The sequence below is a fragment of the Ictidomys tridecemlineatus genome, chromosome 13 (genome assembly GCF_052094955.1).
Source record: "Ictidomys tridecemlineatus isolate mIctTri1 chromosome 13, mIctTri1.hap1, whole genome shotgun sequence".
Lineage (NCBI taxonomy): Eukaryota > Metazoa > Chordata > Mammalia > Rodentia > Sciuridae > Ictidomys > Ictidomys tridecemlineatus.
This window is the reverse complement of record NC_135489.1, coordinates 91,645,676-91,669,164: the sequence shown is the minus strand read 5'-3', so window position 1 is coordinate 91,669,164 and position 23,489 is coordinate 91,645,676. Positions and strand designations below refer to the sequence as shown.

The 23,489-nt window shown below is 42.7% G+C and overlaps 1 protein-coding gene across 8 annotated transcripts in view; it reads left to right on the top strand.

Moving 5' to 3' along the window:
* The first annotated feature begins 355 nt into the window (after positions 1 to 355).
* The window catches only part of Fancc (FA complementation group C), a 179,275-nt gene continuing 156,141 nt past the window's right edge, over positions 356 to 23,489 (top strand). For 3 of the 8 annotated variants that reach the window (XM_078030535.1, XM_078030530.1, XM_078030537.1), the window contains exons 1-2: positions 356 to 494; positions 13,100 to 13,395. In XM_078030535.1, coding sequence (XP_077886661.1) covers positions 13,335 to 13,395 — 61 coding nt within the window. In that variant the 5' untranslated portion in view covers positions 356 to 494; positions 13,100 to 13,334. Of the gene's footprint in view, positions 495 to 903; positions 1,013 to 12,632; positions 12,652 to 13,099; positions 13,396 to 23,489 lie in introns of those variants that run through there. The other 5 variants (XM_078030533.1, XM_078030531.1, XM_078030532.1 and 2 more) reach the window with 5 other exon arrangements.

Below are 23,489 nucleotides of genomic sequence, written 5' to 3'. Positions count from 1 at the left end.
CGGAGGACACGGTTAGGAAGTCTTACTCCAGACCCTGTTTAGAAGTTTCGCTCCCTTGATAAAGTGTCCTAATTTCCATTTTACCTCCTTTGCACTGTGAACAGAATCTTAAAGCAATGGGGCAAATATCCGAGGGAAGCTGCGCGCACCCAGGACTCTCACTCTGGCCCTTCCACCACCCCCAGCAGCCCATCCCTGCACTCGCCGCGGGGCCACTTCCGCCAGGCCCTGAGCGCCCGCCCCGCCCCCAGACCCGCCAGTCTTTCCCGCGAGGCCGCGGGCGCGCGGGGCGGCTTGCAAGCCCAGAGTGCACCGCGGGCACGTGTGCGCGCGCAGCTCCGCTGCTGAGGCCGCGGGAAAATTCCAAAAAAAGTCAAAACAAAACAAAAAGCCAACACGAGGCCAAGCCAAGTTTTCAAGCCACAGAACCCGGGCGGTGGCTTCCTTTCCGCCACAGCCCAAACTGCTGAAGCAGCTCTGGCGAGGACCACCCGGTAAGAAAGAGGCCGCAGAATGGAGGGAAGGCAGCTGCTTCCCTCAGGGTCTGGCCGATGCGTCAGCTGGGGCAGGGGGTGAGGAGGAGGGGAAGGGAGGGAAGACTCGCGAGAGCGTCCGCCTCGCCCGCGCTCTGGGTGGGTGAGCGGGTTCCCGCCAGGCTCAGGGTGTGAGGAGGGCGGGGGAAGCGCTGCGGGGGCGGTGCCAGCCCGCGGAAGGGCAGGGCCGCGCTGGGGAGGCCGGCGAAGCCAGGGGTGGAGCCGGGGGCGGGGCCTGGCCGGCGAGGGCGTGGTCTAGGGCGGTAAAGACACAGGGGCGGGGCCGCCGGGGAGGGGCGTGGTCGCAGGCGGGGCGAACTGAGCGGTGGAGCCGCGGGGGGCGGGGGTGAGGTCACGCGGCAGGGCTCCCCAGAGAGGCGGGAGGGGGAGCCGGTGTGTTGGAACTTTTTTGTTCATTGAATGCAGGGGCCTGGGTCCTCTTCAGAGGAGAGGAACAACGGTGTATTTCTTTGTCTCAGGTCCGTGGGGTCTGTGCAGAGCTCGCGTCCTAGCCTGTCGCCCTCCAGAGCTGGCCAGGTCCTGTAGCCCCCTTGGAGGAACGGGCGGGCTCTAGTGGGCGCTGCTGTGAAACTCCTGCTCTGAGTGCCAGGGCAAGTCGCGTTCAAAGCTCTTCTGTGGTTTTTAGGGGTGTAGTTTGTTGGCTTGCTCTTTTTATCTTTTAGGTGGGTGCATGTGCAGCTAGCATCTCGGTGATCCTGTTGTAGGGGCTAGGGCTCCGGATTGGGGGGAAATTTGGAGTTTTTGAAAACACTGTTAAGTTGGGGACTAGGATCTTAAGGAAAGGAACCAAGGAATTTTCCAGCCAAGATGGACATCTGCATGTGCCTGCATTAAAGAAGCACAGACTATCAGATATGTGTTTGGCAAAGAATTTCTCTCTGTTTTGTTCTAATCTGAAACGGGTTGAAAGCTCCTGTGGTTTCCGACTAGCCTGTGCCCCCATTGAACACGTCTAAACTGTGATGTGATTGACTTGCCAGTTATCAGTGAGCAGAGCACTTTTAGGCCACCCAACTTAAGCTATTTATGATTGTCACTCACCTTTAGTGATAAATAGACCGCACAAAACTCTATCGCACAGCTTCTTCTCTCAAGGGAAGGTTGTTACAGATGACAGAATTCATACCATGTGTGGTGATCATTCATTCATAAGCGTAGATAGAAAACATGTTCACTGTGACTTTATCCATTAAACTGCATCAACAAAGAATTTGTTTTCCTGCTTATATCAAAGGGCTGTTTCACCTCTCCTCCTAGAGTAAAAGTTGTACCCTACTTAATTAGAATTGTACTAATTATACTTTGGTATAAAAGTATTAATTGTACTTTTATATATTTTGTATATTATACCTTGCAGTTCATTTTTTTTCATTTTGTCATGTTCCTCTTCATTACTTTAAAAATTATTACAGCCTTAAAAAGGAAGATTTCATATATATATGAAATATATATATATATATATAAATTTTATTTATTTATTTTTTCTTTTTTCCTGTCCTTCAAAAAAAAAAAAAAAACCACATTGACTTAATTGTTTGGCTGGATGTGGAAGATATGTTGTGGCATGTGTATAAAACTGTGCATGAGCATTTTAAAATAAATGGTATTTTAAACCAGTTCCACATTTCAGCAAGTAGTTCCAGTAACAATTATACAAATTTTATATTTATGAAAACCAGCTACAGAGGGAGGCCAGCCTGGCCAGTAGACAGTTGGACTGATTGTCTAGGCCACAGAGAAACCCAGAGGAATCTCACTTGAGCTCTAGTTCCAAGCAGAGAGTGGTAGAGCCTCAGGGTAAAGTTCAGTATGAAATGACTTTAAAATTTTATTTTAACCTAATCTATGCATATTCTCTGTTCTTGTTTATGGCTCCTGAATGACTGTTTAATATGAAAGAACACCTATAGGAGAGCTATGTTGAATTTTCAATGTTTCATTAAAAATGATCGTATCCAGAGGGATATATTATGGATAGTGCTGCTGTGATGTGGACAGGTGTTTAGACATGTTTTTATTTATTTATTTTATTTTATTTTATAAATATATATATTTTTTAGTTGTTGGTAGACCTTTATTTATTTGTATGCGGTGCTGAGAATCGAACCCAGTGCCTCACACATACCAGGAAAGTGCGCTACCACTGAGCCACAGCCACAGCCCCTGTTTTTATTTTTCTTGGACAGATACATATGAGTGAAAGTGCTGGTTGTAAAATAAGATTAACTTCTTAATAATCAAACTGTTTTCTATGTGGCTATATCATTTGCATTCTTACCAGCAATGTGTGAGGATTTTAACTTTGCCACATCTTTACCAATACTTCTGTCTTTTTTTATAATCATCATCATGGTGGGTTTGAAGTAGTATCTCATTGTTTTTATTTTGAATTTCCCTACTAGCTAATGATGTTGAACACATTTGCATTTGCTTATTAGCTCTTCTATGTCTTTTTAAACACATCTTTTTGAATATTTTCTCCATTTTTTAAATTGGGTTCTTGGTTTTATTACTGTAGGAGGTCGTAAACATTCATGTTAGGGATACGAGTCCACTATCAGATATGTGTTTTGCAAAGAATTTCTCTCTGTTACTTGTCCTCATTTTCATCATGTTAAAAAAAGTTTTTAAATTTGAGAAGTCCAATTCATTATTTTTTCTTTTTTTGAATTACAGTTTTAAGGCTATTATCAAATTTCACTTAATTTTCATGTATGCCCTGAGGAATGGATTCAAATTCATCTTTTTGCATGTGGATATGCAGTTGTCCCAACACTGTTGGGAAAAAACCTGTCTTTTCTCCATGTAATTTGCCTTGGCACCATGGTAAAAAATCGGTTGACCATAGCTGGGTGTGGTGGCACAGTTTATTATTGAGTTTCTTTGGAGGCTGAGGCAGGAGGATCTCAACTTAAAAGCCCACATGGGTATCTTAGCTAGACCCTGTTGCAAAACAATAGGAAATGGGCTGGGGTTGTACCTCAGTAATAGAGCACTTGCTTAGCATGCAAGGATCCCTGGGTTCAGTTACCTGTACTGCCAAAAGGAAAAAAAAAATCAATTTGGCCATAAGTGTAAGGTTTATTTCTAGCCTCTCATTTCTGTTTCAGTGATCTGTATGCTTGCTCTTACATTACCACCAGGCTGTCTTCATATGGTAGCTTTTAGTAAATTTGAAGTTGGGAAGTTTAAGTCTTCTAACGTGTTTCTCATTTTTCCAAATCATTTAGGCTATTCTGGGTTACTTAGACATATAAATTTTAGGATTAACTTGCGATTTTTCTCCAGAACAACCCTGCTGTGATGGATTTTGATTGGAGCTCTATTGAATCTATCGATCTGTTTGGGGGTGAGATTGCCATTTTACCAGGATCATGTAAACTTTTCATTCATTTAGATCTTTTAATTTCTCTCAGCGATATTTAGTAATTTTTAATTTAAATTTCTTTTGTTAAATTTATCTTGAAGTTTTTGTTTTTGATGCTATTGTGAATATGATCTAAAAATTTTTCATTGTTGGATTGATTGTTGCAGCAGTATATAAAAATGTAATGGATTTTTGTATGTTGAACATGTAACTTGCAACCTTGCTGACCTTGATCATTGCTTTCAGCAGGGTTTTATTTTCCTTTTTTTTTTTGGTGAATCCTATAGAATTTTCTGTTTGTTGAGATGACCAGTGATTATGTTTTTTTCTTCTATTAATATGATTTATTACATCATAACTGCTATACAGTGTTATAGAATTCTTTTTTAATATATATTATATATGTTTTAACATATATATAACATATATATGTTACTGCATTTTGTTGAGGAGTTTTTGGTTTATTTTTTAAGAGAGAGAGGAGGGAGAGAATTTATCCGTATTTCATTTGTATGCGGTGCTGAGGATGGAACCCAGCGCCCGGCGCCTGCCAGGCCAGCGCCTACCACTGAGCCATCCCCGGCCGGTTCGTGCGTTCAGGTCCCGAGGAGGAGCGCCCAGTGGTGGTTTTTCAGGCTCCGACATTTGGTATTTACGGAGTCGTAGGACGCCCTTGGGAAAAGCTTCCCTCCTGGAAAGGGCCGGGAAGGGCCTCCCTCCCGTTTTTGTCTCGTTTGCCCAGCATTGGTAATATTTCGTTAAGTATCTGATGGCACTCGCCCGTGAAGTCCTCGGTACCGGATTTCTTTTGGTGGGAGTTGGGGATCAACCAGCTGGAGGTCTGCGCGCCAGCGGCTGCAGGGGGCGGCTGCACCTGCCAAGGCCTGCTTCGGGGCACGCGCCCTCTCGCGGGCTTGTGCCCTGCTCTGGGTCCCTGGTTTGTGCCCGCGGTCTGTGCCGGTGTCACGTGTCCGGCGCCGGGTGTGGGGTTTGCGTGCTTTTGCACAACTTTTAAAAAGTTGACATAGTTAATCACAGTTTTGCTTGATGATAAGTATCTCAATCCATAGGTATTTTTTGCAACTATTCAGCAAATTTTAAGAATAATACAAAAATAAAAATATTTTATATGAAATGCATAACTGATTTTTTAAAATATTGAGTAGTTATAAGCTAAGAAAAAAATAAAAGTATTTTGAATTTTGGTAGTGACATTTCTTTGGAGGAATTAAGAGCTGGGAATATATTTCACTATAACATTTTCTGGTATCTTTATTTAGTTCTACAAGGTATACTTAAAATTGTACTAAGTAATTTTGGTTTTAAAAGAATTTAAGTGTCATTTGATGTAAAAGTAACTTGAATTTTGGAGAATTGTCTGTTCTTGAGACAGAATGGTGAAAACAGGACATCTTTAAAAATATTCTTGCGCTGAATCAGAACCGTCTTTGGTTACATCATATCCTGGCTGCAGTGGCTAAAGCTGAAGGGTTACACATTAGTTAATTTTGAAACTGTATATTGATGTACACTGAGTGGCACCTGTGTCAGAAGCCTCAGATTGTGCCCTGTAAATATCAGTACACCATGAACCCATCGCCACCGTCCCACAGATTTCCCCCGGTGCTTTTCCCATCCTCCTTCTTATTCCCCTCTCCCAGCCACATCCCTGATGATTGCTGATTTGCTTTCCATCACTATACATTAATTCAGACTTTCTAGAATTTTATACAAAAAGAATCATACATTATTTACTCTTTTTTTTGGCCCATCTTCTTTCAGTTATCATAACTGTTTTGAGAATTGTCCATGTATTAGTAGTTCATTTCTTTTTTATTGCTGAGTAGTATTCCATTGTTTCAATATTTCTTTACCTTTTTATGGAATTTTGGGTAGTTTCCAGTATTTCTCTATACAAATAAATCTTCTATGAATGTTTATGCACAAGTTGTATGGACATATGCCTTCATTTCTCATGGGTAAAAATGTAGGAGTACAGGGTAGATATAGGTTTGACTTTTTACGAAACTTCTAGACTATTTACCAAAGTATTTAAAATTTTGAATTCCTGGTATGCATGAGGATTTCTGATTTTCTCTCCAATATTGTCACAGTTATTTGATCAACCAGTCAATCAGTCTGTTTATTTGATACATAAAAATTGTACATATTTATGGGGTGCCTCATGATATTTTGATGCATGTTTGCTTTATGTAGTGTTCCAGTCAGGGCAGACATGCACATCTCCTGAAACAACGTCCTTTCTTCATGAGAAAACGTTCAAAATCCTTTCTTCTAGCTTTTTAGAATATACAGTATACTATTGTTATCTGTGGTCATTAGACTGTGAAATGGAATGCAGAACTTATCTTTCCTATTTAACCATAACTTAATACCTGCCGATCACCCTTTCCTGGTCAGCTGTCCCCTGCTCTTCACTGCTGGTAGCCATCCTTCTACTCTCAACTTCTGTGAGGTCAGCGCTGTTAGATTCCACAGGAGTGAGATCATGGGTGTTTGTTTTTCTTGTGCTGGCTGATTTCCCTTACATAATGACTTCCAGTTCTGTCCATGTTGTCTCAAATGATAGGATTTCATTCTTTTTATGTCTGACTAGTACTCCATTGTGCATTATGTACCACATTTTGTTTATCCATTCATCAGTTGATGGACACTTAGGTCGCTTCCATTTCTTGGCTATAGTGCTGCAGTAAATTTTATGGGAATGCAGATGTCTCTAGGAGACTGATTTCATTTCCTTTGGATATACAACCAATAGTGGGTTGAATATGGTAGAAGTTCTATTTTTTAATTTTTTTGAGGAACACCTATGCTGTTTTCCATAATGACTGTAGCAATATATATATACCCACCAACAGTATATAAGGGTTCCAAGAAGTTGTTATTGCTTATCTTTTTTTAAAAAATGTTTTAGTTGCATAATGATACAATGCCTTTACTTATTTTTATGTGTGCTGAGGATTGAACCCAGTGCCTCACACATGCAAGGCAAGTGCTCTACCACTGAGCTACAACTCCATCCCCATCTCTTATCTTTTTGATAGTAGCCTTTCTTAACAGGAGTGAGGTGATATCTCACTGTGGTTTTGATTTGTATTTTCCTGATGATTAGTGACGGTTTATGAAATGCTCTCTGTGAAACCATCAAGGTAGAGCTGGTAAAGCAGATACCTTATCACCTTTGCAGATGTGTTTTATGTGACTTGTGCATAATGTTTTAAGATTTTTTTGAGCCAGTTACTAACATTTAAACATTAAGAGATTTCACCCTAAAAACAATCTACATTTGCAGCTCTTTAAAAATAAAAAGTGGTCTGACAGCACTGCGGAGCTCCTTTTAACGGCAGCAGCTGGCAGGAGCTGATTCCTGGCTGTCTTCTTTGGCTGTGTTTTCTCGTGGCCTTGAGCTCATCTGAATGCTTTATCCATGTGGACATTTGAATTTATGACCTTTGTCCAAAGTAATTTACTAACTTTTACATAATTTTGAAATGCATTTTGTTGTCAAATTAACACTTAGAAAAAAATGGATAGATTAGAACAAATTTATCTTACCTATTGGGAGAATTATTCTCTCTGGTGAGTTAAAAATTTCTTATCTATAGGAGAATTATTTGTTCTGAAAACTAATATGTATTCTTTAGAAATCAGACCTTTTTGTTTTATGGATTCTTAAAAATGCATTGGTTTGGGTTGGGTTTGTAGCTCAGCAGTGGAGTGCTTGCCTAACACGTATGAGGCACTGGGTTTGATCCTCAGCACCGCATAAAAATAAATAAATCAAATAAAGGTATTGTGTCCTCTACGCTAAAAATAAAAAAAAAATTCATTGGTTTTATGAGCACCCGTCACACACACACTTTCTTTGATTTCTTGGTTCAGTTCTAGCATTAGTCATATGCCATATTAGTACTTTGTACTTTTCAGATTATTTTCATTTAGATTTTATGTGAGTCTCACAGTAACCATATGTACTAAGGTAAGATAGGCACTTTTAAAAAAGAAAATAGAGTTTGTGGGCGCTGCTTAGTGGTAGAGTACCTAGCACGAGTGAGGCCCTGAGTTGATTCCAGTGCGCACAGGCATACACACACACAGAGAGAAAGAAAGGGCGGGAGGGAGGGAGGGAAGAAAAGAGGGAAGAAAAGTAAAGAAAGAAAACTTGAGTGGGATCTCTTCAAAAAACATTAATTTGACTCAGAATTAGGGAGTTCCCAAGAGACTTGCCCAAATGGAACTTCTGAGGAACTTCACTGGTTTCTCACGTTTTCACATCCCTTTAAATGTCTTAATTCTTGTTGCATGATTACCTTTTCAGCAATCAAAAGAGCTGAGCAATTCTGGTTACCCAGACATCAATAGATTGTAGCTGAAAACATTCATCTTCAATAATGACTTCTCTTTGAAATGTTTACAGAGAAGGAAACCGAGGTTAGTGGCAAGGCTGTTGACTGTGACCCAGGGGAGCTGCTTCCTGTTGGCTTCTCTTTTTGTGGCATCAGTAGGCCCATGTCTGAGGGTGGCCAGAGCTTCCTCTGGAAGTATCTCAAGCAAAACTGTGACAGGCTTTTTGTTGCACCTTTCTACTGTGTAAATAGAGACATTGGAAGGATTTGAGTACTGCCTAACCAGTTTCTGCTTGGTAACGTGCCCTGAGATCCTCAGTAAATGCCAGAAAACAAATTAGATCCACGGTGTATTTGATATGCATATCGTTTTCCCAAACAAAATTTGAATTCCACAAACTCAAGTTGAGTCATTTTCTGGATGCTTGTGTATGAATGGAAGCCTTTGTCCTGCCCTTCTGTAACCAATACCATCAACTTCTGAAAGCCCTGATGCATTGGCTGTATACTGTTGATCCAAAACAGAACTTTATTCTGACTAAACTTGTAGCTATAGAAATACTGAACTCATATACCCATTGACCAGTACAGCATGTTCATGCCAACCAGATCTAAGCCTGTCCAGGGTGCCATGCTGTGAAGACCACTCTCAGCTGTAAGCATGGGTGCAGCTGTTACAAATCTAGCAAAACCTCAGATTAAACAATTTCACATGACTAACGATGACACCGCAGACCCATTTTTCATAATATAAACACTCTGGGACATGCCTTTGAAATGAGTGAGAATGTCATTAATATTAATGCCCCTGAATTCAAGGTTGAGAAGTCATTTCTTTTTGAGCTGTGTTTTTTACTCCTAAGTTTGGAATAAAATATGGTTTTAGCCTGAAGTATGGCATGTTTATTCACAACCTGAAAAAAATTTGATCCTGTTGCTTTTGAATTAAAGGAATGCAAAAGTACAGCTTAAATATTCTTTGTGGTCATTTAACTTAAATGAATGTTAGAACTAAATTTGGCAAAAATTAGCTGTTAATGAAATCCAATTGCATTGGTTTATGAAAAAAATAAAAGGACACTGCCCAGCCCAGTGGTACACACCTGTCATCCCAGGGCCTTGGGAGGCTGAGGTAGGAGGATGGTGAGTTCAAACCCAGCCTCAGCCAAAGTGAGGCACTAGGCAACTCAGTGAGACCCTGTCTCTAAATAAAATACAAAATGGGGCTGGGGTGTGGCTCAGTGGTTGAGTGCCCCTGCGTTCAATCCCTGGTACCCCTCCCCCCAATAAATAAATAAAAAACTGAAAACAATTGCTAGTCAAGGGTTATACTACTAGTAGGACATTTTAGAATTCTATGTTTCAGGAAGGAATTTTATTCTGAATGATTTTGAACATATTTCTTGCCATCTTGTCTTTCAACTAGATTCCAGCCCTTCAAAGCCACTGGAATTTATTTTGCTTCTTCGTCTCTGCTGATGGGACTGCTAGTGAGACATCAGCTTGGCCATGCAGACTTTTCCAGAGTTACTTTCTGTGCCCTGATTTCCTGTGAATTCTCGTATGAGTTTTTCCATGTTGCATTTACAGGGTCCCCTGGAAGCTCCTGAGCTGGGCTTCGCACAGGTCCCTGTGTCTATGGGGAGGTGTTGTTTTTCAGCACTCAACGGGGACTGCATTTTAGAGTCCCCTTTGCCTCTACTTCTCTCCTCGTGGGACTTCTGAGGAAGCCTGAGTTGGTAACGGAGCAGTTAAATGACTGTTGAACTGCCCTTCACACTCTGTCAGAGAGACGCAGCATTTGTCAAAAGAAGACAGTAGAACCTCATTTAAACTTGTTCCTTAAGTTGCTTAAATGTGTTTCTGATCAGGAGACTTATAACCTAAAGCTGGACTTGTGAAAGCAGGACATAGTTAATATGGTATTATTTTATTCAGAGGACTTTGTTTTTCTTTTTCATACGCACTGCTAAATATTTTATTTCAAAACAGATTTATTGAGCTATAATTCATGTATCACACAATTCACCCATTTAAAATGTGGAATCCAGGAATTCTTAGTATGTTCACAGAATTGTGCAGCCCTCGCCACCATCAAGTTTCGAGCATTTTATCCCATAGGAAAGACATTCCATAGCAGTGGTCCCTCCCATTTCTTCTGTCCACATCCACACCTCCCCTCTTCTCTTCCCCACTCCCTGGCCACAGCCACTTACCTGCTCTCTGTTATATTCACAGGAACTTGGGATATTTTAATCAACAGCTGCTGGGCATGCTGGTGCACACCTGTAATCCCGGCTCCTCAGGAGGCTGAGGTAGAAGGGTTGCAAGTTTGAGGCCAGCCTGGGCAACTAACTTGGTGAGACCTTGTCTCAATAAAATGAGGGCTGGGGATACAGCTCTGCAGCAGAGCACCTGCCTGTGTGTGCAGGACCACGGGTTTGTTCCCCAGTACCTCAAAACTAGAGTAAAGCACCGTGACCCTGCTGTTGCTGTCCCCTTTCGTTCCTATTTCCTGCCCTCCCCCCAATTTAAGAGATTGTGGAATTGTTTTTTAACTCTTTGCACTTATTTTAAATTCCGTATTTTGAGGAAATCTGGACAGGTGCAGGCAGCCCCTTTCTTCCCTATTGAAAGCTCGTTTCTGCAGCTGCCATGGGGTGTGCTGCCTTCTGCCCTCTGCCCTTTCACTAGCCGTTCACTGTGCCCTCTTTCTGGACTTTCACTTTCCTCTTAGTGGAACACATCCTCTAGTTTCTCCCTAAAACAGGAAGTGTGAGAGGTGAGTTATTTCTGGCCCCTGTCTATTGAACGTGTCATTATTCTTGTCATATTTGATTGATAGGTGGTACAGAATCCCAGCTTGGAAATCATTTTCCTTCCGAATTGGGAGGACGATGTTCCCTTTCCTCCTACTTTCCTGAGTCTTTCCAATTTCATGATAATTTGCCTTGTGTCGATGTCTTTCCATCCATTATACTGGGAACTTGGACAGTACCTCCAACCTAGAAACTCATTTTTAGTTCTAAGAAGAACTTAGAACGTTTGTTGATTGCATCTTGCCTCTCTTCTCTTGGACAGCCTGCATTTGGAGCTCTGCCTTTAGGATTGATCCTCTAATTTTCTATCGTTTTTATTTATGCTGTACTTTTTGAGCCATATCTCAGCTTTAAATTTCTTCCCTTCTATTGAGTTTTCATTTCTATAATTATATTTTTAATTTTGAGATCATTTCTCTAAATGTTCCTTTTGCTGCTATTTCCTCCTTGTCTCATGAATATGGGTTCTCTCCTCTCCACTGTAAAGATATTTATGTTAGATTTTCTTTTTAAAGCCCCCCCATGACTTCCCTATTGATTTTCTGCATATTTTTGTTTCCATCTTTCATGTTAGAGACTTCTTCAGGTGTCTGGTTAGCTGCTGTGAATGGGGACAGGAAAGTGAAAGGTGATTGACAGTTTCGAATGCTGACCAATGGCACTTCCTGACTTTTAGATTCCCTTGCAGGTGATTGGCTGGACTGAGTTAGAGAATCCCCTTGTGTTTGTGTCTTTAGATCTTCATTGGCAGTCTCCTTAGACTTGCTTATCATCTCTAACTCAGGTGACCAATGTCCCAGGGCCCGAGTGAGATAGAAGCTTGGGATGGGGAGGGGTGTCTCAGCATTCAGTACTCTAGTTTACATGTTATTTTTTGTGTTTCTAAATGTCTTCATTTCCTGAACTTTGCAGGATCTGGTGATATAAAATGGGTCAGTTTTATTAGTGTTCCCCTCAGGTTTGTTTTTTCTGTTGTATTCAGTTACTATCCACTTTCTAATTTACAAATTCTATAGCTGTTTTCTCTTTTTCTGTTCCTATACTTGTGAATTTATGCCTTAAAAATTAAAATTAGATTCTTTTTATTATTGTTAAAAGTAAGAAGGAATGAAAAACGTCTGTTTGATTTGTCATCTTTATAGGGAAATTCCTGTGTTAAAAAAATCGTTCCCTCCTGTTTCTTCCTTTCGTGATTTAATTTTTAAAGTTAATTTTTTTCATCCATCAAAATTTTCTCCCTGCTGGTTGACTGGTTATTCTAAACTATATTTCGGAAAAAATTAATTCTTATATAACTCACAAAATGAGATTGCTCTTGGTGATATTCCTCACTGCAGCTAGGCTATCCCCTGGTGTTTCGTTCTGTTTTGCTGCAGATCTGATAGATGGATGATGATATAATTCATTGAGTTGATGTTTATTGAATGACTGCTCTGTCAATAGCATGGCACAGAATTCTACTATAATATCAAACTACTGAAGAGGGTCAGGATAGGCTGGAACACCAAGAAGAACTGCAGAGAAATGCATTCAAGTAGTCTTCTGTAAGTTTGGATTGCTGTGACAATAGTAGCTATGGACAGCTCAGCTGAGTTATAAAACAAACACATCTAGACGATTTTTTTTAAATAAAATGTCTAGAAGAGCAATCAGTGATTTAAATAGGATGTACTTATATTAGGGGAGGCTTGGGAGTAAAGTTCTAGGGTTTGGTATGAATGAGGAGGATAAAATTGAAAACAGTCATGGATCACAAGTGGAAGGTATAGTTATGGAGTGTTCTAGGGAAAGTGGGGTGGAAGGGGGTGGCAGACAGAAACTCATGGACTGCTCATTTTTAAGGGTGTTTGTAGAGGAGCAACCTGTTAGGTGAGCTGAGGGGGTGTTCTGCAGCTCCTACTCTTGCAGGAAGGTCAAATAAAATGAGACTAAGCATAGAGGGGCTCCTGGGCACTCATTTACTTACTTTGTTTCTTTCCTTTTTTAAATTAGAAAACACTTTTATTAAAAGAAGAAGAGGAAGAAGCAGCAGCAGCAGCAGCAGCAGCAGCAGCAGCTGCTCCTGGGCTGAGGATGTGGCTCAGTGGTAGAGTGTTTGCCTAGCATGCCTGAGGCCCTGGCTCAGTCCTCAGCACCACACCCAAAAGAGAAAATCTTCTCCCTGACTCCAGCTGTGGAGGCGTTGAGGTGGTGAGTTGATGCCATCCCCGCCTGGACTGGTGTGCTGATGTTAGGAAAGAGACTGGAGAAGGGCAGGGCTGACAGAGTCGTGGCTGGAGTGGAACCTGGTGAGTCTGAACTATGGGAATATGGAGTTCTTTAGATGTTCGAGAAAGTGAGTCAAGAAAGTGGGTTGATGAATATGTTGGAGTCCTCAAGACCACCCCAGACTAGGACTCGCAGGACCCGCACAGAGCTGTCCTTGTGATAATGTGTTTTTTAAAAAAAAAAAAAAAAAAAAAAACAGAGAAAGGGTATAAAGAAAAAGCAGCAAAGGGAAAAGGTAGAGGGGGTGAATCTAGAGGGAACCAGCACCCCCCCCGCCAGAGCCATGGGACACACTCATTTTTCCATAATGAGCTGTGACAACAAATGTGAAATGATGTCTACCCAGGAATCCCACTGGAAATGGGGATTATTTGGGGTTTGGTCACATATGCATCCTCTGCCTAGCAAATACCAAATTCTAGACTCTAGAAGGAGAGCAGATGCTTGGCACAAGTCACAGTGTACAGATAGTTTAGGAACAGTGACTCCCTCTTAGCAGGTGTGGTGGTGGGAGCTCTCCCCATATGCCTGCAAGGGACAGCCTTGCCCACATACTGCCCCGTCTCTGTCTGTTGTTTGGTAATACTGAGAATTGAACTGAGCTCTCACACATGCTACACAAGCCCTTCACCGCTGAGCTGAATCCCCAGTTCTTTAAAAATATATAAATTTTTTGAGACAGGGTCTTATTAAGTTGCCCAAGCTGTCCTTGAATTTGTGATCCTTCTGCCTCAGCCTCCTGAGAAACTGCTATTACAGGCAAGTGGGATTGCAGGCGTGTGTCCGTGCACCACGTACCTGGCACAAGGAGTCCTGTCTGAGGAGAGTGCTCACAGTCCTGCAGGTTACCTCTTCTCTACAGTCTGTTTAAAAAAATAAGAAGCAATTTTTGAGGATAAGAACCAGTTATGATCTTGGTCAGTTGCAGAGGGGTCACAGTCAGGGTAAAAGTCCGATTGAGATCTACAGACAGAAAGCCGGGTCTCTAGGAGGGTGCGAAGGTGAGAAATGCAGTGCGTGGAGAGTTGGGACTCAGGCTGAGGAAGCTGATGAGCAGCGGGGAGACCTTGCTATGAGCTGGTGGTGCCCGTCCCCAGGTTGTCACTGTTGAAGCTCTGATCCCTAGGACAACTATGTTTGGAGATAAGGCCTTTTGGGGACTACTTAAATTAGGTAAGGAGGGGTCCTAACCTGATAGGATTGGTGGCTTTGTTAGAACAGGTAGATTTGTCTGTCTGTCACACAAACTTGAGCATAAAGAAGAAGTTATGTGAAGACAGTGAAATGGTGGCCACCTATAAGCCAGGAGCAGGATTCTCAGGAATCAAATCAACCTCCAAAACCATGGAGGCTTGACTTCCAGCCTCCAGAACCATGAGACAGTGGTGTCTCGCTGTGACAGCCCAAGCTGACAAGACAAAGCTGGGTCAGACCAAGACCTCAGCTTTGTGAGGCACACTGTGTGCAGAGCAAGGAGGATTATCAAGTTGCTAGTTTTTAAAATTTTTATTTTTTTCCCTTTTTGAGTGTTTGCTTTTTAAGCTTAGTTAACCTTCCTCCAAACCACCTTGTGAATTAGCAAAAGTTATTAACCTGCACTTCAGTGCCATCGTGAATAGCCACATTTGACTATTGAACTGTAAATTAATAAAGGTAAGTAAAAAATTTGTTGTCTTAGTTGTGCAAGCCACACTGTGTGTTCAGAAGCCACCTGTGGTTGGTGCCCGCTGTATTGGATGCAGCAGATCTCAGAACCTCCCATCTCTGCAGGAAGTCCAGGCACACACCCCTCTTCCAGATCATTGCCTCGTACTCTCCCTGTCTTTCCTTTCTGACTCAATGGTTCTGACTTTTCTAGGTTCAGGGTGTACTTAGGAATGCTGAAATTTGTGACTGCACCCTCAAGGGTCTTAAAACACTAGCATCAGAAAGTGAACCACAGTGCCAGTGTCAGCCTGGCTGACATGTGTCCTGTCAGGCTGCGTCTGGAACTGCAGTCACCGTGCCCTTCACCTGGCGATGCTTCTGCCCCTCCTGGGCTGTGATGTGGTCATAGGCACAGAAGTTCAGCAGGCACGTTCCACCTCCGAGCTCCCCTGGACCGTGGCTCCCTCTGGGCTGGAGGGCTGGCTCGGTGCTCCGAGGCAGCCTCAGCGTGGGCTGCTCTGGATCCCTAGGCTGGGGAGGTCAGTGAAGGTGGCAAGCTTTCCGGCCTTATTGGGAGTTGACTGCACCATGTGGGAAAAACAGGTGTGACATTGGTCAGAGGGGTCCCTGTTAGCCCTGGGACCCACCTGGGTGGGAGTTGTCCTGAGACAGAGCAACCAAGCAACCCTTTTTCTTTTTTTTTTTAATGAAAGGTCTTTCAGCTTTCACACCATACATGGTACACTTTTTAAAAAAAAAATATTTTTTAGTTTTAGGTGGACACAATAGCTTTATTTTTTATTTTTATGTGGAGCTGAGGATTGCACCCAGTGCCTCATGCATGCTAGGCGAGCGCTCTACCGCTGAGCCACACCCCAGCCCCTCAGAACAACCCTTTGAAGTAGGTTTTGTTCCACATCTGAAAACAGTGAAGTTGACCCTCAGAAATTTTGTCTGGGGTCTCAGAACCAGCGAATGGCAGTGCTGGGTTCAGACCTTCCTGTTGACCTTCCAAACTTGTGCTTTTCCCATCACAGCGCAGCAGGTTTTTGCCACTGTCCCTTCTGCTTACCAGGAGCAGCTTCCCCTTTTAGTGCTCGGCACTAAAAGGATGTTTTAAAATTTGTTGAATGCAATATATTAAATTTAAGGTAAAGGCTCAATGACTTGGAAGGAGATCTTTGTTTTCCTTTTGTTTTAAAGGATTTTTATTATTTGAGTGAAGGCCACTCTCGAGACGAGCACTTTTGATAGAAGCATTTAGACTTCCTGTTTTATACAAATAATTGGCTTTGCAAATGTTCCACGCATGTGTCAGCAGCTTCCTTACGGGGTGCGGACTGCGTGACGAGCCCCTTTCCCCGTGAGCTGGAGCTTTCCTGGCGCGCAGGCTGCTCCGTTCCCGTGCTTGAACAGTGTGCTTGTGATGGTTATGGTCATGCTCACTTTCACTACTGTCCATCATTTTGGCCTTTAGGTCTGTAATTTCTTTGGGTGGTCTTGCTGAGAAGTAATTGTACGAGGAGAACAAAGTTTTAAATTTGGTGGCACTCAGCACCAGCAACCCGAGCTGTGCCTGCACTGTGGTGCGCGTCTGTAGTTCTCTCCCTCTCGTAAATTTTAGCCTCAAAACCAGACTTGTTTTGTGCCATCCTGTGATGCTGAGGATTGAACCCAGTACCTCACACACTCTTTGTCCCAGCTTTCTCTTCAGCCCCTGTCCCTGATGTGTCCCTTGGCAGAGCATGGAGATGATGGTAGTCTTTGAATCCTGATTGGGGGCAAAAATACTTGGTGTAACAAGCATGGGGGGGCAGGGTGACCACATGGCCCTGGGTTGTCCATCCTTCTGGAAACTCTGGTTAGAGATCAATGTGAAGAGATTAAATTTATTTCCCACAGACTTCTCTTGCTTGGTTATCATCTGACATTATTCCTTTATTATTATATATTTCATTCCTCCTTATTATTTTTGGCTGAAGATTCTCTTGTTAGTCATTTTACTTTGATCATTCTTTCTTATTTTCTCCTCCCTCAGAATTTTTCCATCTTAATCAGCCTTATCTTCATCAGATTTTCCTCCCACTTGGATCTAATGATCTACTTCTTCAGTGGATGGGGATGGGGGACGAGTGAGGGTGGTGGGGTAATATGCCACTTGCTGGTTATTTCCCATGACACAAGATATTAAGGAACCTAATTCCCTTTTCAATCCTTGTGCGTGGACTCTATAGAGTTGGCTGGTTACCAGTATCGGGCTGTGTGTGATGGGAGGTATTGGGCTGTGTGTGCTGGGAGGTGACTAAACCAACCTCATGGTGAGGCAGTGTGTTCCCACACAAATATATGAGCTGATGACAGATGACAGTGGACAGGCATCAGATGAGTTTTGAATATAAAAAAATGCACTATTTTTTAAAAAATATTTTTAGTTGTAGATGGACACAGTGCCTTCATTTTATTTATTTATTTATTTATTTTTATGTGGTGCTGAGGGTCGAAGCCAGTGCCTCACACTTTCTAGACAAGCTACAACCCCAACTCTGAAGTGCACAAGTATTCTTGTGATACTGTTAGTAATTTTTATTTGGAGAAATGCTAGCTATTGACTAAAGCATAGAACCTACTCTAGGCTAGATTATGTTCCCAGGAGGCAATTAGAAATGGACAGCAATTTCAGTTTTGAAATTAGCTTTTTGATAAAATGTGGTTTGAGTGTGGATGTTTTTGATACATAGAGCAACAGACTCACTGTTAAAGAAGCATTGTCCAGTGATACAGATGAACCACTAGAATCTCTTCATCTTTAGGGAAATCCTAGTTGAAACTGGAAAAAAAAATCTTCAGTTTTGTTATTGTTCATCACAAATTATAGGGATTTTGTTATTGCCCAGTTAGAAGTTCTGTAGATTTTTGGAAACTACTTATTAATTGACCTCAGTTCTGCACATTTTTGTTGCTTTGCAAGAATACTCTTACGGTTCAAATAAAGTTAAAAACAGGATAATTGGTGTGTGCCTGTAAAGTCAGACTAAAACTGTATTTTTTGCCTGTCAACACTTGAATAAAAAAAAACTATTTTCAGAACAGGATGGCAATTTAGGATCTTGCTCAAAACCACATATACCATAGTATTTTTAAAACTTGGAACCAAATAGCGTAATTATTGTTCTTTATAGCATGTGAAACTACATCTGATGTTAGCGTGTGTCTTGCTGTCCTGATAAGGGTGTTTGATGGTGTTAGTGGTGCGAGAGTGAGCCTTGTATTTCACTACTGTACTTTCTTGGCTGCCCAGTTGGTATCTGCTTTGAATCTACTAAATAAAGGAAAACTAGAGCAACAGTGGTTTTGCCAGTCCGTTTTTACTGGGTTTTATTTATTTGGGATGGTGGCTGGCTTTGTGAAGGCGGCAGGCTGACCCTGGAAGCCACTGCCGAGGACAGGATGGCGGGGCGTTGCCCTCGTCCCCACCTCAGGTCTGCTGGTCTTGCTGGCTCTAACTTCACTGTAGTCATGAGTAGCCACCTGCCCTCCTCGGTTCCCCCGAGTGTCCACAGGTCAGCCACTTCCTCTGTGCCTCTCACATCCCCCTTGGCCTTGGCCTTGGCCTTGGCCTTGGCCTGGCCTGTCCCTTTTCCTCATCCACTCTGGGCTATCTTTCCCTTTTCAGTGGCTTTCCCTACCTTTTCTCTGTTGGTGGTTTCCATGTTTGTCTTCACTCAGGGTCTGTTTCCTGAGCTTTGTATGCCTCCAACCCACTGCTTATTGGGGCTCTTCACTGGGGCTCTGTCATCCTTCTGAACAGTGTTCCTACTCCTGCGTCCTTTTTCAGTCCCTGATGGTGCTATGCATACAGTTCCCTTGGCAGAAACCTGAGCTTCATCTTTCACTCCTCCCTACTTGTTTTTTTTTCTTTCTTTTTTTTTTACCATGTTCAGTCTGTACACCAAATACTGTGCATTCCACCTCGTAAACATCACTCACATCTAGGTACAGATGCTCTTTGATTTACAGGGATTAGACCCATGTAAGCCTACTGCACGTTGAGAGTGCATTAGTGCAGCGGTCCTAGCCAGGTATCGAAGTGCGGCAGAGCTGCCTGCCCTGGAGCACGGCCGTGGCCCTGCCTGCCTGGCCTCTTGAGGGCAGTGTACCATATATCACCAGCCTGGGACAGTACAGCTTCTACAGAATGCGCTTCACTCCTGCGCCACAGTAAGATGGAAAAATCCTGAATGAAGCCGTCACAAGCTGAGGCACATTTGCACTTATGTCGTCTCATTCCGTGGGATGAGGCCTTCACCCCTGTGAGGTGGTCTTCCATCTTACGTGGTGGGCCTTCCTGTCACTCCCAAACCATTTCCAGCACTGCTTCTTCATGGTATTTTTTTTTGGCGGCGGGGGTGTGGGAATGGTGTACTGGGGATTGAGCTCAGGGGCACTCAGCCACTAAGCCACATCCCCAGCCCTATTCTGTATTTTATTTGGAGACAAGGTCTCACTGAGTCGTTTAGCACCTTGCTAAGTTGCTGAGGCTGCCTTAGAACTTGAGTTCCTCCTGCCTCAGCCTCCTGAGCCGCTGGATTACAGGTGTACAACACTGTGCCTCGGTGTGCATGATATTTCTGAAAAATAAAAATCCATTTGCATTACTTTTATTCTAACAATCCTCAGTAGCTTCCCCTTGTTCTTAGAGCAATGTCCAAAGTCCTTACCTACTCTTAGGATGGCCTTTTAAATCCATCTCCTACTTTCCTGAGCAGGGTGGTAGCCTGAAGTCCCCCTGGCACTTTCTGTATTAAAAGATGCTTTCTGTCCTTGTGAGAAACAAGAAATTCTGAGACCTATTGTCCACAATAAACCTCACTTCTGTAGACCCCTTTTCAAAAAAGTACATCATACAGATGGGGTTGGGGGGAAGAAAAAGAGAGAGAGTGTGTGTGAGTGAGAGAGTTCTGTGTGTGTGTGTGGGGGGGGGAAATACAATGTTTGGAAAATTCCTTTGAAAGATCTGTCTAATAGTTATGCTTGATGCTGCTTTAATGTTTTTACAAACTAGAGTAAGCCAGTCTATCCAACCTGACTTCAGCAGTCGAGGACATTAGGTGTCATTGCTCATCAGAGGAGGTGCTGAGAGTCAGCATCTGTGCCCTGAAGAAATTGCCCTGATATGGCCCCAGAAATGGTCTGAAGGATGTGGGCATGTGCCTCTCCTTAAGAGAGCAGGACTTCTGAAGTCCTAGGGGTGGGGGTGGGGGTGGGGGCGGGGATGTGGTGGTCTGGCTCCAGTAGAGGGATAAAGATGTAGAGATCAAAATACAGGAGCTCCAGTGGGGCAGCCTTCAGCTGGGCTTGGATGTGCTGAAATGCTCATCTTTTTTGAGAAGAGAATCACAGCAGGATTCTGGAGCAGTTGCCTTAGGTCCTTGTGACCTGCACTCTGAATGCCCTTGGGCCTTCCTGCCCCAGGCTCCTTCCTGGGGCTCCTCTGCCCACCCTGGGAGCCTCCACAGGTGGTCAGTCTTGGTCTGAGGCTTTTCTGTAGACCTTCCTTGACACCCCAAGTCTGGCCTCTGTGTTCTTCCTCGTCACCCACGCTCCATGGCACTTCTTGCTCTGCAGTTGCAAACTGTATTTTAAGTTCAGTGACAATGACTACTGTCACCATTTGAAATGAAAGAGATTTGGAGTTGTTTTTTGTTTGTTTGTTTGTTTTGAGAGGACTGACTGGAGTCATGAGATATTAATCCACTTCTCGTTATGTGCCTTTGATTCTCATTAAGGTTTTGAGGTATTTTAGATACAACATGTCATAAGGTGTCCTGGGGACAAGACCTGCCTGCCCTGGTCCAGTGGTGAGGAGCTAGAGTGTGAGTGCCAGTGTTCTGTTGCATGGTTTTGTTTTGGTGTTTTCTCCAGCTGCAAAGCCCACCCAGTCTTGTGCCAGGGCACTACCGTGCTCACAGGGTGGCCGTGCTCATTGCTCCTTGGGCTAACTTGACACATCCTACTTCCATTTTCTCCACTTCCTATCTTCACATTCCAAATTCCTATGCTTGATATATTGTAAGCTACAAAAGATATATAATTTCCTAATTTATGCTTTGCCCTGTTGCAGAATCCAAATAATGAATTATTCTTGCTTAAGCAAAAAAAAAAAAAAAAAAGCAAACAAAGCTACATGGAGAGCAATAAAAAATTACAATTATTTTTAAGTCTAGTGAGTATCTTTACTTACCTTATGAAAGGCTGCCTTGTCGTCCCAAAGATGTGGTTCTGCCTCTTCCCTGTTTTCCAAGTGATGTACGTATTTAGTGTGTGCATTTGATGAATCTGGGTATCAGTGGTGTACCAGCACCACTCTCAGGGCCATACCCATGTCCATCAACCCCAAAGTGCCCTTCTGTCCTCTTTGTTGTCGTTATTGTTTGTGTATGATAAAAACACAGAGATCCCCCCTTTGGGTGTGGTCTTAGCGATCCTCCAGGGTTCACTAGGATTAAAGGCCTGGTCCTCAGGGTGCTGATGTTAGCCTGTGTTGTGGAACCCTTGCGGGGCGGGACCTAGGGGGGTCCCTGTTTCCTTGGGGGGGGGGCTCTTGGAAGCTAGTGCTCCTGGGAACAGGTTAAAAGGTGAGTTGGGCCCACCCTCCTCTCTTCCTTGCACCTTTTCCTTCCACCGCTGGGCTTGGCCGGGTGAGGCATTCAAGGGGCAGTCCTCATTTGCCCAGGCCACAACCTTTGGGTCTTTGAGCCACCAAAATGGTGAGCTAAACAAAACCCCTTTTTTCATTAGTAGCTTGTCTCAGTAACTTTGCTGCAGTAGTGAAAGGCTGACTTATACAGGTCTCTCTCTCTCTCTTTTTTTTTACTTTTAAAATATGCTGAAGTATTTATTATTATTATTTATTTTTTATTGGTTGTTCAAAACATTACATAGCTCTTGACATATCATATTTCATACATTTGATTCAAGCGGATTATGAACTCTCATTTTTACCCCGTATACAGATTGCAGAATCACATCGGTTACACATCCACGTTTTTACATACTGCCATACTAGTGTCTGTTGTATTCTGCTGCCTTTCCTGTCCTCTACTATCCCCCCTCCCCTCCCCTCCCCTCCCCTCTCTCTACCCCCTCTACTGTAATTCATTTCTCTCTCTCGTTTTTTCTCCTTTCCCCTCACTTCCTCTTATATGTAATTTTCTATAACAATGAGGGTCTCCTTCCATTACCATGCAATTTCCCTTCTCTCTCCCTTTGCCTCCCCCCTCTCATCCCTGTTTAATGGTGATCTTCTTCTCATGCTCTTCCTCCCTGCTCTGTTCTTAGGAAAGCAGTATGGAGATTCCTGGGAAAGCTGGGAATGGAACCACCATTTGACCCAGCTATTCCCCTTCTTGGACTATTCCCTAAAGACCTCAAAAGAGCGTACTATAGGGATACTGCTACATCGATGTTCATAGCAGCACAATTCACAATAGCTAGACTGTGGAACCAACCTAGATGCCCTTCGATAGATGAATGGATAAAAAAAAAATGTGGCATTTATACACAATGGAGTATTACTCAGCACTAAAAAATGACAAAATCATGGCATTTGCAGGGAAATGGATGGCATTAGAGCAGATTATGCTAAGTGAAGCCAACCAATCCCTAAAAAACAAATGTCAAATGTGTTCTTTGATATAAGGAGGGCAACTAAGAATATACAGGTCTCTTACACAGAGTATAAATATACACTATCACATTAGATGTATTTTTGTTAACTGAGGTCTTATTTTTTTCTCAGAACTGAAACTTTGTACCATTTTACCACCGCCTCTCCATTTTGCATTTCCCCCAGTTCTTGCAGCCACCTTTCTACTCTTTACTTCTTTAAGTTAGACTATTTTAGATTCCACATAAAAGCACTATTTAGTGTTTGTCTTTCTGCATTTGGCTTGTTTAGTTAGCATAGGATCCTCATGGCCTGTCCATTTTATTGAACATAGCAGGGTTTCCTTTCTTTTTAAAGGCTGAACAATATTCTGTTGTGTGTGTATGTGTACATATATATCCACAAACTGGAAAACAGATAAAATGTGAGATACACACAAACTCACACACCACGTATATATCCATGCATTGGTTGAAGGTTACCAAGTTTCCTTCCATGTCTTTCTTGTCTATTGTGAATGATGCTGCGATGAACATGGAGATGTCGATATCTCTTCAAGGTCCTGATTTTAATTCTTTGGATATATACAACAAAATGGGCTTGCTGGATCATATGGTAGTTCTGTTTTTAATTTTTTGAGGAACCTCCATACTTCCATGATGGCTGCATTACATTTTCACCAGCAGTGTACTGGGGTTCCCTTTTCCCCTCACCCAAACTCATCCTTTGACTTTCTGATAGTTGCTGTCCTACTAGGTCAAGGTTCTCATTGTGGTTTTGATTTGCATTTCTTTGCCAACT